Below are 17,054 nucleotides of genomic sequence, written 5' to 3' on the forward strand. Positions count from 1 at the left end.
ATCTAGGGTTTTGTTAATGTTTGCAGTGTTAGCATTGGTGTTTTGCCAACCTTACAAAACTGGACATCACAGAGCTCTAATAGATCTGGTCCTGAATACTTGAAATGTAACATCCCTTTAGTTTAATGAAGCTTTAACAGTGATTGATCTTTTTTTTTTTATTTACGTTAAATTTACGTTCTTGACTGTAAACATAAGAAGTCTCTGCATTTGTCCATGTCTATATTCCTATGACTTTATTTTATGCCTCGTCCATTAAAAGCTCTGTTCGTTATACGAAAGTCATCTTACCTTCGTTTTATCATCGCTAGGCTACCAAAGTGCCACTTGATTGGGACTTTAAATGAGGATTGAAGAAGAGCCGGAGTGAGTTTGGACTACAAAGACAGAGAGAACAAAGAAAATGAACTGCAGACAGCCTGTCAGATTCAGTATGAGTAGCCTTAGGACAGTTTTAGGCATCGTTCTGCAGCCACAGCATGCACAGCTAACTGTGCTGCGTGTGACACACAGATGCATTAATAAGACAGCAGCAAACATGGATGCAGCTTTAAGGCACAGAAATGACTCCTGCTTTATTCAGTCAGTCCTCACTTCACAGTCCTACCTCAGGATTTCCATTTCTAAAGATGACTTCTGCAGCCGCTGTCTTGCATAAGTTGTCCTTCAGAGACTCAGTACTAGAAAGAAATTATTGCCAAATGACGGGCAGATGCTTTCTGTTATAACACACAAGGACAGTGATCATTGGAGAATTTTTTTTTAAAGTACATATTTACAAGCTATTTTAAAACAGGTGTGCATTTCCATATAAGGACTGAAGCTGTGGATTTTTTTTTTTGTTTAGGACATGCTGTAAAAAAAAGAATAGTAAGTCAATGCAATAAAGTAATACTATTTGAAAGAGATTTGCTATGTAGTTGTTAGTTTTGCAAATCCGTTTGATTTGGTACGGCCAGCTGTATTTACTCAGTTTATTGTAATGTGAGAGGGGTCGGTTACATAATAATTGTTTTTCTTCTCTCTGCTCCCTTTTTACTCATGGAAATGTAGTTTTTTGCTTCAATTCAAAAAAATCTTTTTGGGGTTGTTGGGGTGAATATCAGTAGATGTGTACTAAAATTAAATGAGTGATGCAAACTGAAATGTATTTCTTAACCTGCCCAGATACACATTTATTCTTATAGCAAATTTGAACAGGTTCACAGATCTTTCAGGGTGGAAATGTGCTGTGGGCTTTGGAGACAGAGGTGGAGGAGATGAACCCACAACTATGTATCATATTCAGTAAATTAAAATATGTACAGTATTTCCGATGAGGCTTGTTTCATCAACTATAAGTAAAAAAAACAAAACAAACAACAAAAAAAAATCATCATTAAAAAGATCAGAATCAATGAATTACTCAAAAAAAAAACTTTTCAATAATATTCTAATTTATTGAATGTGACTATATTAATACATAATATTATTAAATCTCTCACTCTGATTTTTTTCCCCATGTTTAATAACTGGACTCCCAGAGGGCCCGGTGATAACAGCTATTTCTGTCTGCGTGATTCTTGTTGCATGAGCCGAAGCCACACTGAGTGACTCGGTCTATTGTTGTGATAATATGGCACGTGAAACAGCCTGTGTGTCATACTGTCAGTGAGTAACGCATGTGACGATGTTGGAGACTTTGAAGAGGACAGTTGTGGGTCTATTCATAATTTGATTATTGCATCTCCATTTGCTGTTTTCACCATGTATTTTACTTAAACGTTGAAGGGTTTGGGCACGCAAGGTGAGATGAAATAATCCTTAAATTTTCAGAAAAAGAAAAATTGACAAGCTTAGAGCAGCTGCTTTAATATTGTGTGATTAGATTTATTAAAACAACTTCCATGCTTTGTCTAAAATCATTGAGCAACTGGTGCTCACAAATGGCCACAGGGCGTTCTGTTTGCGTCACATAGAAATATCACTGACCATTTTCTTGTGTTAACCCTTATTTATGGCATTTTTTTTGTCACACTCGAATGTTTTACATAATCAATTTTTAATATGTCAAACAAAACACAAAGAGATATAAAACATTGTTAAATTAGGCTTTATTTATAAGGCTAGGTGGCTGTCCAAAGCAACGTGGCCCACTTTTAAAAATATAGATCCACCTATGAATTAAATTATAAATTAACTGTTGACCACATTTTTCATTTCAATTACTCTAGCCACTTTCAGACTTGATGACTGTCAAACCCGCAGAATCAAGAAATCACAATAAAGGAGAACCTATCTACATGGAGTAAAAGATTTAAAAAACAAAAGATTGTGCCATAAGCTAAAGAAATTTACAATTACTGGCCTTTATCAGTCTGGAAGTGATAGACAGTTCTTAGGCTTTGGGAGTCCAGCAAACTAAACTAAGAACCTTTATCGGAAAAATTGAGAAAACATGGGTCAGAAACTCTCCTAAGAGAGATTAGTCAACCAAAATTACTACTACCGTAAATCAACTACTCATCCAAGAAGTTATAAAAAAAAGTTATAAAGTGTTAGACCTCACTTTCCTCAGTTTAGATCAGAGTTCATGGTTCAAAAGTTGGAAAGAGACCAGGCAGAAATGGTAAATTCCAGGTGAAAAATAATTTCTGACCAAAAATAATTCAAAGCCCTTTTCACATTCACCAAATGAAGCTTTGGGATAATCCCCAGATCTTTTGGGCAAATATTCTGCTGACTCACACAAGTACATTTTTGTGGAAAGTGTTCAGTAGGTGTTGCAGAAAACGAACATTATCCTTACAGACAAACATGAAAAAATACTTTTTCCACATTACATTAGATTGGACAGAAAGGTTAAAAAAAAATATTTACACCACATTGTTTCCAGACTAAACTGATCAAACTATATTCTGACTCTGTTTTTCTAGTGTTCTTACATACTTCATTCTTTCGCAGTTGTCTCAGATAAACTGTATGTAGAGTGATAGCGGTCTGATTAACGGTGTTGTTTCTCTCTGTGGTCGTCTCTTCCAGTCTCCCAGTCCAACAGCAGCCTAAAGAAGCACCGAAGTAGGAGCATTTTTAGCCCTTTCTTTTGCTGCTTCCGCAACTACAATGACTACCATGTGGAGCCACCACCCGCCAACAACAAGACACTTTCTCTGCCCCCTCCTCCAGAGGAGAATGGCAGTCCTCCTAAGGTAAAACTCATGTTTTTCTTTTATTGTTGGCCAGGGTCCAAATTACATACCATTAACATTCAGAAGACCAAACAGACCTTCGGCGAATTAGTTAATGTTTTGTGACAGGAGTCCGAGTTTAACTGTGGAGCCGAATGACTTTTGTTTGGTTTTGTTACAAAAAGTTTGTTGGAGTTTGCCTTCTCTCGCTGGGGCTTCGGGCAGAGGCGCTCTGCTGCCTCTCTGAGCTGTCTCTCTGCAAATTTTTCCAGCTGCTTCAAACCCGTTGAACCCAGAGGTTGTTTACCATCCGCTGCTTAAAAAATACGGGCTGGCTTCCCATCATGCATTCTTCGATATCTGCCTGAGCACCTAATCGCGCACAAAGTAACACACACAGCGCACCGAGCACACGCAGAAGCCCCTAAAAACACACACACACACGCACACACACACACACTTGCTCGCTCGTGGTCGGACATCAGGGAGCAACACGTCCTGCCATTGGCAACACACGTGTGCACACAGACATGCAATCACACCAGAGCCTCTCTAATCCCCATAAAGTTGGCCTTGTGCATGTCCGGTATGATGGATTGCTTGGCACCAGCGCCTCCCCCCTCTCTCCTCTGGTACACTCCGACCAGTGTAGTGACAAAGTGTGAAGAGAAACTCTCTGGCTGTGGAAAAAGGCGCCAAACCCCGAAGCTCCTCCACAAACAGTCTTCTGCTGCCAAACGCAGGTACATCGGGCTAAAAATGGAATCGGAATCGTCACACGTTCATTCTTGTTTATCTGTAAATGTCTCACACTGAGGGGAGAAATCTGTTGTCCTTTACAGGTCACTATTCATGTTGTCAAAGCTAACCTGCTCCACATCGCTGTGCAATAAATCTGTTCCCGTCCATTTAGCGTGATCTTAGAGATCTTTCCCCAAAAACACTGTTTCAGAGAGACTGATTTTCAGACTGGGTCTGCGCCCACAGTTCCCTCCCAGTAGTGTGGTGTTGCTGGATTTCTAACCAGATGAATTTTGTTACTATGGCAGCTCTGTTTGTTTTCTTTTTCTGTAAGTTGTTTTCACTTTCCCGTAATGTTTGTGCTACACGTCCACCTCTTCTGTCTTTCCCAACTTTTCCATTTGCTGGCTAATGTATTGCTGTAGACTTGTACTTTCGGCTGTTTTTCATTTCCTTCCATATTCTTCTTTTTTATGTTTTTTCCACGCCATCTCTCTCGGTGTCTGTTTTTTTCTTTCTCCGCTTATATCCTCCAGTATGACGAGGTCCAGGTCATCCCAATACTCAGTGTATGTATGATTGTATTTCATTTCTTCTCCATCACGCTTCATCACACTAACCTTCTCCCTATGCTTGAGGTGCTTCATCATTCATGCAGCTGCTGACATCAAGGTGATTTTTCATTCCCGGTCGATGAAATATTCTCGATTTTCCACAGTTCATGAGGTTATGTGCCTTCCAATTCTTTAGTGCTTTTAACTCTCCAATCATTAAAATTTAAAAATATTTTTTCAGATTCACCAATTATCCCTTCAGGCAACACTACATAATACACACTCTACTTCCCCAGAATCTCGTGGTTATTGTTCAGAACCTGCCATATACTTTCCTGGAACTTTCATAGAAGAGTTCACTAGTTTTCCAGAACTTAGAGCTTGCTTTGCAAAACATTTCTTGAAACTTTCTGTAACTTACAAGGTACTTTCCTCAAACTTTCATATCTCTTACTGTTTACCTTTCTGGAAATTACTGAGTGCTTTACTCAAACTTAGATGTTACTTTTAGGGATTTATCAGGTACTTCCAGTTAACTTTTATGGAACTTACTGGTTACTTTCCTGAAACTTACAAGTGTTCCCTAAACCTAGAAATTACTTCGCAGAAATTGTGGAACTTTCTCACACTTATCAGATACTTTCCTGGGACTTACAGATTACTTTCTTGGAACTTATCAGGGGCTTCACCAGAATGTAGAAGCAACTTCAAAACACATCTTATCTGGTACTTACCAGAACCTACCAGTTGCTTTCTTGGAACTTTCATGGAACTTACTGGTTACTTTACTGGAGCTTGAAATGCATTTTCCTGGATCTAATTGATAGATTTATTTTTTATTTTTTTTATTTTAGGTTACTAAGTTTCTTCTGGAACATTTTTTGGTACTTACTAGTTACTTTCCTGAAACATAATAGGTTTTCTGCAACATACAGGAACATTGTGGAAGTTCAGGATAAAAGAACTCAAATTTTCAGTAAGTAAATGGTAAGTTCTGGGAATGTGTTGGCTAAGTTCTTTAAATTTTCATGAAAGTACGTTCAGGAAAGTGAGTAACCCTTTCCTGGAAGAGTGACTTGTAAATAGTTCGGGATACTACGAGATACATTCCAGAAAGTAACCTTTGAGTACTGGACAAGTAACCAGTGACCAGTCTTTTAAATTTAGGCAAAGTAACTGCTAAAATCCAGAAAAATGCAATTGATGTATGGTGTTACCTTATGTGCCATTGTCAACTTTTCAATTCCTGTGTTTTTAACCTGTGTTTTAAAGAGAGCAAGTCAACAAATGGATGCCTCCACCTTGTTTAGATTGGGTATTGGAAGTCGGTACTGATGCTGCATTTCACTTAGCTATTTTGGAATGTGTTAAGATTCCTGTGGTTTACTGTAATTTCGAATATTCACACTCGCAACATCCCGACGTCTGCAGCCAAGCTTTAAATTGAACCACCCAGCAGACGGCTCCCTTCAATAGCAGGAAATGCATACGGCGTTGAGGGCTGCTCTTTGTGTTGCCAGGAGGACGTGAGCAGAGTCAACTATTCTGAGCGGTGACTTGTATAACTCAAGCCTGGGTAGACAGGTCAGGTCTGTATCAAAAGTCGCAAAAACTTTATGTGCAGCGTGAGACCACACTCCCAAGGCTTCAAACAGACTTGTTATACAAAAAGTTACTCTGGCATTTCAAAGCATATATTTCTTTAATTATTTTAAAATTCAACCCTATATGGCACTTCTTAAGTAAATGATAACTGATCATTAAAGTTCATTTTGCTGATTTATTTTTGCGTACATAAAAAAAAATTTAAACTAACTAGGCAGTGATAATTTTAACATATTCATTAGTCTTAGTTTATGTGACAATCATTTTGATGGGTGTCACATGATAATTGTCAGGTCTTACAGGATGAGATCTGGTACTGTGTCATATTCTGACATCATGTTTTAACACTTATTCTGTATTAAAATGAAAAAAAAAAAATTAAAGGTGCACATTTGAACTGCTGTTATTTAAGAAATACTACAAACTGCTGGTAAAATGATATGGCTTGTTTATCGTTAATTTCCTGTGTAGCTGATAAGTTTATTTATAATATTAATGGTTTTAAATCCTATATCGGTTCTATGGTTGCAATATTGGTGTCAGCTTCAGATGTTTTAAGTTTGAAGGTTCAAATTTTTGTAGAGTTCCCAATAAATTTAGTATAGATTTTGAATGCAATGGTAGTTCTTAGGTATTTTTTACTGAGCACACAGATTTTTATCTCCTTGTTTTGCCTTTCCACTCTTTTTAAAGTAAAATTATGAGGCTGGAGGCAAGATGATGTTAGCCAATAAATCAGATGTGTTAAATAGCCAGGTGCCAAGCCTGCAGCAGTGTCTAAAAGGCTGCATTACCTCCAAAAATGATAGGTAGGGGAATATTTCTTATTTTGCCATCATACACAACTGACTGACAACATACAGCTCTTTTAATCTTGATAAAGTAATAGAAACTAAGCACAATTTTAAAACTGGCCACCAGAGCAAACAATATTTAATTGCTGTTTGAAAGCATTATGAGACACATTGTTATTTCACTTATACATTTACATGCTTATAAAAAAAAGGGTCTGTTTTGCTCTTATTTAGTGTTTCCGTCCGGTCAGCATGTTATGCTTTGGTCATCACTGTGTATCTTCTGGCTTGATCTTGCGGAAAAGATTATCGCATCCGCCTGGTGAAAATGTGAAGTCGGTCTTTCTTAACTTAAGCAGCTCAGCTGGCAAGAGTAAATGCAATAAATCACTGGCATACTGGGTGTCATTCAGTGTCCTTGCTCAGAGGGAATTCTTCCTGCAATACATCCTGTGATAAGACATGATAAACACAGTCTGCCATGGAAAAGCAGGCTTAAACACAGGGACACGCAGGAAATGCCTGGCACAATGAGTGGCAGCTCACTTGTGGGAATGTGTTTGTGGATTGAAAGAGTCCTTGATCTTCACCTCTGTACAGTCTGGGTGTGTGTGTGTGGATAGTTTGTGTGAATAAGAGCACCGATGTGAGTGTGTGCCCCCTGTGGCTGAACCATCTGCCTTGTGCCTATGTGTAACCCCAGGCTTTGGCAAAGGACAGAATCATTCCTCCCTTCCCGTGACCCTGAACGCAGCACCAGGAGTCGTTCTTGAGAAGAGCGATTTGAATCCCCACTCCGGTCGCTGTGCCGCCATGGGGCCACGGAGGTTTGCATGTCCAGTCAGAGAGAAGTGGGCACCATCCCGTCGTTTTGCACAGTTAGAAAATAAGGGTTGGATTAGTGGGCCGACGTCGCTTCTGGCTAAAAACACTGAAGTCGGCCTCCTGCTCTAAATTAAAGGGCTAATTATCTGTATTAATAATTCCAACTGAGTATTTAGACAGACAAAACCTGACCTGGATAACACTACACAAAAAATGATCTTAAAATACATTTTTAAATAAATGATACTTTTTTGTGTGTGACAACACTGAAGATTGAATTTGAATTTCTTATTTTGACAGTATGTCCTCCTAACAATAAGACAATTCAATCAGCACTGAAATAATTTACAGCATCGATGAAACCTTTGACTGACCTCAGTCAGTGTAAAGTAATCCACGCTCAAGTCATGGAGGCAGACCCCACAGTCCATAGAATCATTTCTGTTCGATTTGTTGCCAAAACGGCGGCAAGTAATCACGTATCATATCAAGGTTGTTGCTGTATTTTTTAATCTGAAGCTCCTACAGATAAATAAGTAAAAAATAAAGCTGTCCTTGTGTTTATTAAAACCTGTTCATGTTTTAGGCATTTTATTTACCGAAAGAATCACAATCTTTTCCAACTTTAATTGTGAAAATGTTTGAGTTGGTATCACATGCCGTGACAGTTTGTCCTACCCTTGACCACTAAATATAGTATGCATGCCGGTGTAACCTGTCTGTGTTTTCTCTGCAGCCTCCAGCCAAGTTCCTCCTGCCTGAGGTCAGCATAGCCGACTATGGCAAGAACTGTGTGGTGATCGACCTGGATGAAACCCTTGTGCATAGCTCCTTTAAGGTACCTCATCCATCCATCCATCCATCCATCCATCCATCCATCCATCCATCCATCCATCAATCAATCACACTAGTGGAATAGCTGTTTAAAAGTTTCTCAAGGAAAAATACATAATATGGTCATGCGTACAAAAAATTCACTTTTACACAGTAGCTGACAGATTTTTTATTTTATTTTATTTTTTTACATAAACCGACTTTTTAACTTACTTTTTGTTCATTTCTAATTGTAAATTAAATGTCTTCCAGTTATTTTTGGATCTCGCTATCCGAAGGTTTTCTGTAGCCTAACAGTTATATTTATTTAGTATCTAATTGGGCTAATTCCCAGTAGTAGTTTATATTTGACGTCCAATGTTACTTGATATTGTAGCAATTTGTCCTTAAACTCTCATTTCATTTCATTTTTGTGCTGTTGGGTTGTCTGTTGCTTCACACACTCACCGAAGGCACGTCACAACACCTGCTGCATAAAAGGCAAGCGTATGTGATACAACTTTGTGTGAGCTCCGTTTTCTTCGTACTGCTTGGCCACGCAGGGCTCTGTGTCTGAGTGACTGATAGCATGCAGAGTAGAAAAGTCACTTTAGTGCATCATAAATCTGGCGCAATGTCCCCGTAGACCTTGAGTGGAGGATCAGACTGCCAGATATGATATATAGATTAATATATATTATCTGTTCAATATTTAGGCACACCTCTTCACTGAGAACCTTTGTGTCATCCTTTTTGTTGCTCATGTCGTTAGACAGGTGCGCAGACGTTTTTAGCTCTCGAGTGTAGGCTGTACATTAGAATAAATACATTTTCAATGATCCTGCTTTTTGAAGCTCCTTCCTTTCTGCATGAAAGCTATTTTACACACCTGCCCAACCTGGTGACCTATTTCAGCACCGCTCTGCCTCAGTCTGGGCTGTTCTTATTATACCTGGCTATATTTTCTTTTAACAAAAAAAAAAAAAAATCCCTCAAGTCAAATTGCAGTAGATCTGAATAGCCCCGAGTGACGACTCTTTGTTGTAGCTTCGTTCAGAAGTGAAGAAGTTAACTCGTTTTTGCTTCGTGACTACAAGCCGAATTCCACATTTGCTGTGAAATGTAAAAAAAAAAAAAATATGCACGCACACACCCATGGCGATCATATGCCACAAACACATGTGCTCTCTCAGACGCAAGGGTGTGTCCTGTACAGTGTACTGTTGCATTGAATGGCTGTGGCATGGATTTCCCAGAAATCCGGTGCGAGTTTGAATACATTTTCTCCGTCTTTGTCAAAACGAGTCACTCTCGCATTCTGAAGAGCTGGGATCCATGGAAAATTAGATCGCTTTAGAGATTAGTATGCCACATGTGCTGGGAGCAGACAGGGCGGTGGATGGAAATCAGTTGATTGTGAGGAAACAGAACAACATAAAATAAAACGACACATTCGCAGCATTTTCGGTTCCGTTCTCGGCCTGCGCAGGATTTCCTCCAAGTTTCCTGTTCAGATGTGATAATGATTCAAAAATATTATGCACATTCTTTCTGAAGCTCTGGAACTGAACAATGAATGCAGGAAAAAAAAAGAAAACAACGGGGGACACAGATGATGCACAGATGGACATAGACTAAAAAAGCAACATTACGTAACACGCCGCAGTTTCTGCTTTATCCCACATGTTATGGATGAGGGGATAATTCCCAGGCCTGTTCCAGGATTAGATAAAGTGTGTGCTAGACATGTCAAAGCAGCAGAAAGGATTATTTACATAATAACAAATGACATTTATTCTACTTATTTGAACATGTGCTGTTATTATTATTATTATTTTATTTTATTTTTTTTACTTTGTGGCTAAAGTTGGTTGCTTTTATGCAGTAATTGATTTTATGTGATATTACAACCAAACTTGAAAGTTATGTTTTAATATGATTAACTGTGTGATGTTGAAGGCATTAACATGTTTTCGGCCGGCTAAGGTACAATCAGAGTTTTGACTGTTTTCAGTGTGTTGATTGTTTTCAGTCTTGCCACAAATTCTCATCTGGATTTAGGTTTTGATTTTCACTATATAAATGTACGTGTGTGTATGTGTGTGTGTATTTAAAATCTTTGATGGAAAGATTTCAGACAGATGAAGGTCAGATCTTGGCCTTCCTGTGATGCAGCCTAATCGATCTTGAGCATGTCTTCCTAACATTTATTTCCCGATATGAAATATGTCAAAAACCAAAAAACCTTCCACTCTAAACTCCTTAAGGTTGAGTTATTTAAGCGCTCTCCTTTCTCCGTTACTTAATCTAGACCTACTTCCTGTCTTACGCACACTTCAACCTTCTCTTTCATGCGTCCCAGCCTCTTGTCCACGACAGAAGCAGGGCGATGAGCAGCTGTTGAATGCGCAGTCTTCCGATTATGGAGCAATTCAGCAGAAGAGCAATAACCAAAGGAGCGGAGAGCTTTTGTGATCCCTACCCCACCTTCCTTTGTTTTCCTTTTTAAAGGTTGAAGTCATAGAAATTGTATTTTAGTAGATGTTAAAGCCTATTAGCTCTGCTCACAGCTTATACGCAGTTTATTTTACTGAAACTGCATAATAGATTTAGGGGAAAAGAAAAACACGCAGTATTTAATTTGAGTTACTTTTGAAATCTGACATCATATAAAGTATATGCAATGATAATACCGGAGGGCTTTTATTTATGATGTGAGAAGTTAAAGAGTGCTTATCATTTCTGAAGCAAACACCCCCTCTGCTGGATGGCATGTAACCGTTGCTTCTAACCTGACATTTCTTATGCCTGAAGGCCGGTAGAGATACCAACTTTACAAAGTGTGAGGATACATTCAGGCTTTGGAGTTTCTCTAGTGTTCCATAAAACTTGCTTTACCTGAAAAACCTGAGAATGAGAAGAATAGCAGACGGATGTACAAGCAATCAACAGGAAATAAGTAATTCTTGTAAAGCACTGTGGCTTTGCAGCGCTTGTGTACGAGTCTTACCTGAAGCACAGTAAAGAAACTTATTTTCACATTTTCTTTCTACTCTTTCTGTTTCATTTTTCACTTTGCCGAGGTCCAAATGGGGTGAAACATCAAAGGAGTTGCTCTTGTTTCTTTCATAACGCCAGCAGCTCACATGACGCTTTTTATGTTCTCTGCCTGCCAGAAGTCCTGAAAAGCCAGAAAAAGCATTCATCTGTCCTCGCGCTAAGTAATCAGTGAAAGAGATAACGCCGCAAGACTTAATGTTTAGGATAACTTGTGGGAAATTTCTGAGATTAAAATCATGTGTACGAACAATTTTTACTGTCCTCCAACAACACTGAGGTGGCCGTCATCAGTCGTTTCAGTTGAAAGTTTAAGCTAGCTGGTATGTTTCACCGTATTTAGTCAAAGCTGGCTGGTTAGCTCGTGCTAAAGCAACAAATTTGTTTTCTAGATTGGTGAAAACCAACACTGACACTTTTATGATCGTAATTCAGATTTGTTAGGCGTATTCAGTTGTACCCTGGTGTGATGCTATAGCAATTTATCCCTACAATATATAACTTCTTATTAAGTGTTTAACCAAATAGGTGACAGCTACAGCTCTTCTCCCCTGAGTACATGTAGAAATGTCTTTTTTTTTTTACCTGTCACCTCGTTCTTTTCTCTTTTTTTTTTCTTCTTACCAAAATGACTGCGCCTCGTACCTAATCCTTTCATCCTTGTCTTTACGTCCTCCGCTCGTCTTCCTCCCACGCCCCCTCTGGTATCTGTCTCCCTCTGCCTCCTGTACCTTCTCCTCTTCCTTCTCCCGCTTCTCAAAATGACACGAGTCACACAGAGAAAACAGCGGCTCTTCTGTTCGCCTTCGTATCTGTCATATTTCTTCAGCTCCCAAGTTCCTCTCCAGAGTACTGGTTTTTATTTAACGCTCGCAGAGTGCTGGAGCAAAGGGAGCCACATGATGACTGGAGTCATCACTCGCCTGAGGCACATTGCCGGGCTATTTTACTTCTTTTCTTCCATAAAATAAGATGTGGGTGTGTGGCTGTGGGTGTCTTTTCTTGTGCTAAAATGAGCAAAACAAGTGACAAGTTTTGAGTCCTCTCGTTGTTTTTCTTTCTTTTTTATGTCTTCCCGCAGCCCATCAGTAATGCAGACTTTATCGTCCCGGTGGAGATCGACGGCACTGTTCATCAGGTAATGCCGCTGTGATGTTGAAGACCTCTGTACGTAGGCGTAAATATAATAACTTTATACTGCCTGTTTTAATTCATGAGGGCTCCCCTGGGAAACCTGTTTCATTCATTTCTATATTTATTATTCTCTGTTATCTCACAGCTACCGTGCATCAAAGTCCAGCCACTTCAAACCTCTTAGTAGTTTTTGCTTGATTTTTTTTTTTTTCTCTTCTTGCTCACTGTCATGAAAAATGGATTCTGACTTGGCTGTTTTAGCTTTAAATGTCCCCAAACCTGTTGAAGACACTATTGAAAATGCAGGATTTTTTCACACAATAAAAGCAATTGGGTGAAGTAAACCAAGAGACTCCTTTTGCGCCATCCGTTGACCTCAGAGGGAAGAACAAGACTCAGGACCGTAGCTGCAACCTCGTTCAAGTAATCCAGGATAGGCTTTGTGGATCTACTTCAGCCTATCCGTGATTACTTGCACTTGGCAGGAGCAACTAACCCACAAAGACTTCCTGAGGAGAACAGCAGACCGGACAAATATGGGCTACCAAGTCTTTTTTTTACACGGTATGAATGTAAAATGTCATGCAATGCACTCTTGGTTTGCTTGAGGGAATGCTGTGACAACAAAAGGATCACAATCTGAAATATGTGTCTCGCCTTATCCCTACAAACTGTTCTTTCCGATTTGAAAAGTGTGTTTACCAAATCAATGCCAGTTTTGTTCTAATTTTAGTGTATTAAAAAAAAAAAGACTGACATTTTATTAAATTGTTTAAAGTGACTTTTAGTTCTTAATTTTATATGATTTCTGCTTGGGAATAGGCCTGTCTTTCAAATAAAACATTTGCAAAATTACTACATGAATTGCATTGTAGTTTTATTGTTTGCTTTATCAGCATGCTGCTGTTAGTGCAGATGCCAGTGGTAAAACATTGCATGTTAGACGCAGACAAAAAGAACAGCAAACACAGGCTGCCTTAGTTCTCTTTGTGAATTGATTGAACAAATGTTTGCTTTTACGCATTTGGTCCAAATGGGTTGATTGGAGGAAGCCATTAAGAGGTATTATTCGTGCAGATTGAGGACCGGCGTGTTATCTTTGTTATGGGAAAATAGGTTTGACTCTGAGGAATTAGGCAGTTTAATTGTTGAACAATAACAGTTTTCTTGCTAACGATGAATTTTCTTTTAAACATCCACACTTAGGTGTACGTTTTGAAGAGGCCTCATGTGGACGAATTCCTCCAGAAAATGGGGGAGTTGTTTGAATGTGTCCTCTTCACTGCCAGTTTAGCCAAGGTCGGTTCACGTGAGACGCAGTAAATGCTCCCCGTTGCTGCGTCAATAATCTCTTTCCTTTTGGGTCTGGTTTAGTATGCTGACCCCGTGGCAGACCTGCTGGACCAGTGGGGGGTGTTTCGTGCTCGGCTCTTCAGGGAATCATGTGTTTTCCACAGAGGAAATTACGTCAAAGACCTCAGCCGGCTGGGCCGAGAGCTCCGGAAAGTCATCATTGTGGACAACTCGCCTGCCTCGTACATCTTCCATCCTGAAAATGCAGTGAGTCGTTATTTTTTGGGGCAGTCCAACATACTTGAGGTCAAGTTTCAATAGTTCAAAACATTATCTTTGGGCTAAAGGAAGAATTTCCATCTGTCTGTCCACTTTTCATTCAAACTTAACCCTATTTACGGTTGCATAATTTTCTTCTTTGGTTAAAATACTACAAGTGAGAATGTCTTGTGTTCTTCATCAGTGTTCAGCCTGTTAGTCAAATTTAAGACTTTTCTCCTCCGTGGAGAACTTTCTGCAACTCTTCCAGCCTTTGATGTTTTTCTCCCCATTAATTATTAACACCAAACTCACACCAGCTCCTCACGCATAATGCAAGACTTTAGAAGCTGTTCTCAGCTTTTTTCTTTTTTTTTTCTTCCCCTTTGCTCACTTTCAAATCAAAGCTGTTCTCTGCTCTGTCCTCAGGTCCCGGTGCAGTCCTGGTTTGATGACATGACAGACACAGAGCTGTTGGATCTGATCCCCCTGTTTGAGGGTCTCAGTAAAGAGGAGGACGTTTACAGCCCCTTACAGGCCTTGAGGAACAGGTAGCAGAAAAGGCAGCACCCCATCAGGTAGATGTCTCACCTCTCTGCCACGGTCCCGCAGCCCGGCTTCTGTCCTCCAATCAAAAGGGTGGCCAGTCTGAGCATTTAAAGGCGAACTGGTTTTAATCTGGAGAAAAGGACTCTGTGGATTCTTGCCATCTGTTGATTCCTGGACTCTTTCTACAGGACTCCTACTGACAAAAGATTATATTACTGTATGTATATAGTAAATGTTTCTATGAGTAAGATATGCAGAAAATAATTTTTCTATCAGAGAGAGGCAGTTTTACTATTCTATCAAGATTCTGTCAGGTAATATTTTAGTTACTAAAAACAATCAAATTCACAGATCATATTTTGTTGTTTTTTTTTCCAAGACTGTGTGAGCTTTATTTTCTTTTGTGTGTTTTTGTTTTTTGTTCCAACAACTGTGATTGACCTTCTCTTACAGAATGAAGTGCCTTCATTACTGTGCTTATTTTGTTGTTTCGGGTTATTGGGTTGGGATCTCCAGAGACATTGTTATTTGTAAATCCTAAAACAGAAGCTGAAAATGATTCTTTGTAAAAAAAAAAAAAAAACAAGGAAAAAAGTCTGGCGTTTATAAAGCTAGCCTGGATTACTGTAGGGTGTTTGATATCAGTAGCATTAAATTATCAAATTCGCCAAAGACGTTTACAGTTCAGTGTGATCCGTGGCTTAATTATAACATTTAATCCTTGACAGTGGCGGTAAATTTCTGACCCTGGAACATACAAAAAGCCTGCCTAATTTTTTGAAAGATAAAAAAAAATAAATCAACATTTGTGACCACTGTCAAATGATAAATGTTGCATTTCTGAAATTTGAAAAAAAAAAAAAAAAAAAAAATCTAGCTTAGGTTTTACTGAACTATGTTTATTGAGGCTAAGAGTGTTGGATGAATTGTAAAGAAATGCTGTTAAAACTGTACTGTACGACATAAATAAAGTTGCAAATTTGCACACTCGTCAGCTTGTGATCAAAGCGTAAGAACTTTGGCAAAACTCAACAAAGACCTTCATTTGGATAGTTATACGGTACATGAGAATTTTTACAGTTTGTAACTCATGGTAGCTATATTAATTTTCACAACTGTAATATGTTTTTAAGTATATGAGTGAAAAACGCATCACAAGTCAGCCAAACAAGGTTCCTGGCTAGCAGAGAGTGATGATTTTATGTACAGAACATCAAACAAGGCATCAATGAATAACACAGTGGTCACCCAGAATGAAAGTAGCGATGACATTTTGCAGTCTAGTGTGGGTTCTTAAGGTGAAGATCTATACAGCAATATATGCAATCAAGAAAAGGAAGTTGAGAGAAATGATGTCTGAAAAAAGTAGGTTAGAGACCTAACAGACCGGCACTCTACCCAAAGATTCATAATTGATCAGTGGTGAGTCCAGTATTCATGTAATTCCCCAAAATGACAAAACAACTGAAACACTGATTAACAAAATTTCTGCTTTAGTTCTGACCAGAATCTTTATTCTTATGTTAATTAACACATCAGTACTTTATAATTAAAAGTCCCTTTAGTGCAAAAAAACTAATCTTCCTGCTTAAACATGTCAAAAAAACTGATATACTTTCTGCTACTCATTTGGTTCAGACACTGAAAATAAGTCACTGGTCCAGGTAATTATGAGATAACACGCTGGAGGAACACTTGGAAAGAGTGGGTGTGGTAGAGGTTACAAAACAAAAGAAAAACTCAGAGTTAACACATTTTCATACCTGAAAAGCATTACACTTTCAACAAACTTATTCATTATAATGATTGCTAAAAAACGTACTTGGTGATTTTATTTTTAGCTGGTTAGGAGAAAAATGCTCAGTTCACCAATTTCATTTTTCCAAACCTTTCCTGTGTAGAAAATCGGTCAGGGAGGTAAGATTGCTCACTACATCTTGTGTTTGCAAAAGTCGATTCTGCCTTTATGTTTCAAAGAGTTTTTCCTACAAAGAATCTTTCTGTGTCCGTCTTTGTTACTTGTTTATTGTGACGTGTTGGTGCTTTTTTTACTTACAGGATTTGGGAGTTTTCGGGTTCTAAAATATTACATTTGTCCTTTAATCTAATACAGATGAGTTTGGTCTGCGGGAGAAAAACAGAGAACCAGATGAAAATCTGGACATTTAACGGAACAAGATTTGGACAACACACAGAAAAACATTCATAGTCATTTAAAAATGAGATGTTAAAATAATTCATCATGTATTCAGAGTAAGCAGGCC

The 17,054-nt window shown here is 38.7% G+C and overlaps 1 protein-coding gene across 1 annotated transcript; it reads left to right on the forward strand.

The window, feature by feature from the left end:
* Positions 1 to 2,999: 2,999 nt before the first annotated feature.
* ctdspla (CTD (carboxy-terminal domain, RNA polymerase II, polypeptide A) small phosphatase-like a) lies at positions 3,000 to 15,314 on the forward strand (the record flags this gene model as incomplete). Its single annotated transcript, XM_015034765.1, has 6 exons — positions 3,000 to 3,188; positions 8,423 to 8,524; positions 12,638 to 12,694; positions 13,897 to 13,989; positions 14,065 to 14,250; positions 14,671 to 15,314. Coding segments are annotated over 6 exons (753 nt in total), but the record flags the coding sequence as incomplete, so codon positions are not given.
* Positions 15,315 to 17,054: the final 1,740 nt, after the last annotated feature.

This window comes from Poecilia latipinna, unplaced genomic scaffold (genome assembly GCF_001443285.1).
Source record: "Poecilia latipinna isolate Pla-1442-1.1 unplaced genomic scaffold, P_latipinna-1.0 Scaffold311, whole genome shotgun sequence".
Taxonomy (NCBI): domain Eukaryota; kingdom Metazoa; phylum Chordata; class Actinopteri; order Cyprinodontiformes; family Poeciliidae; genus Poecilia; species Poecilia latipinna.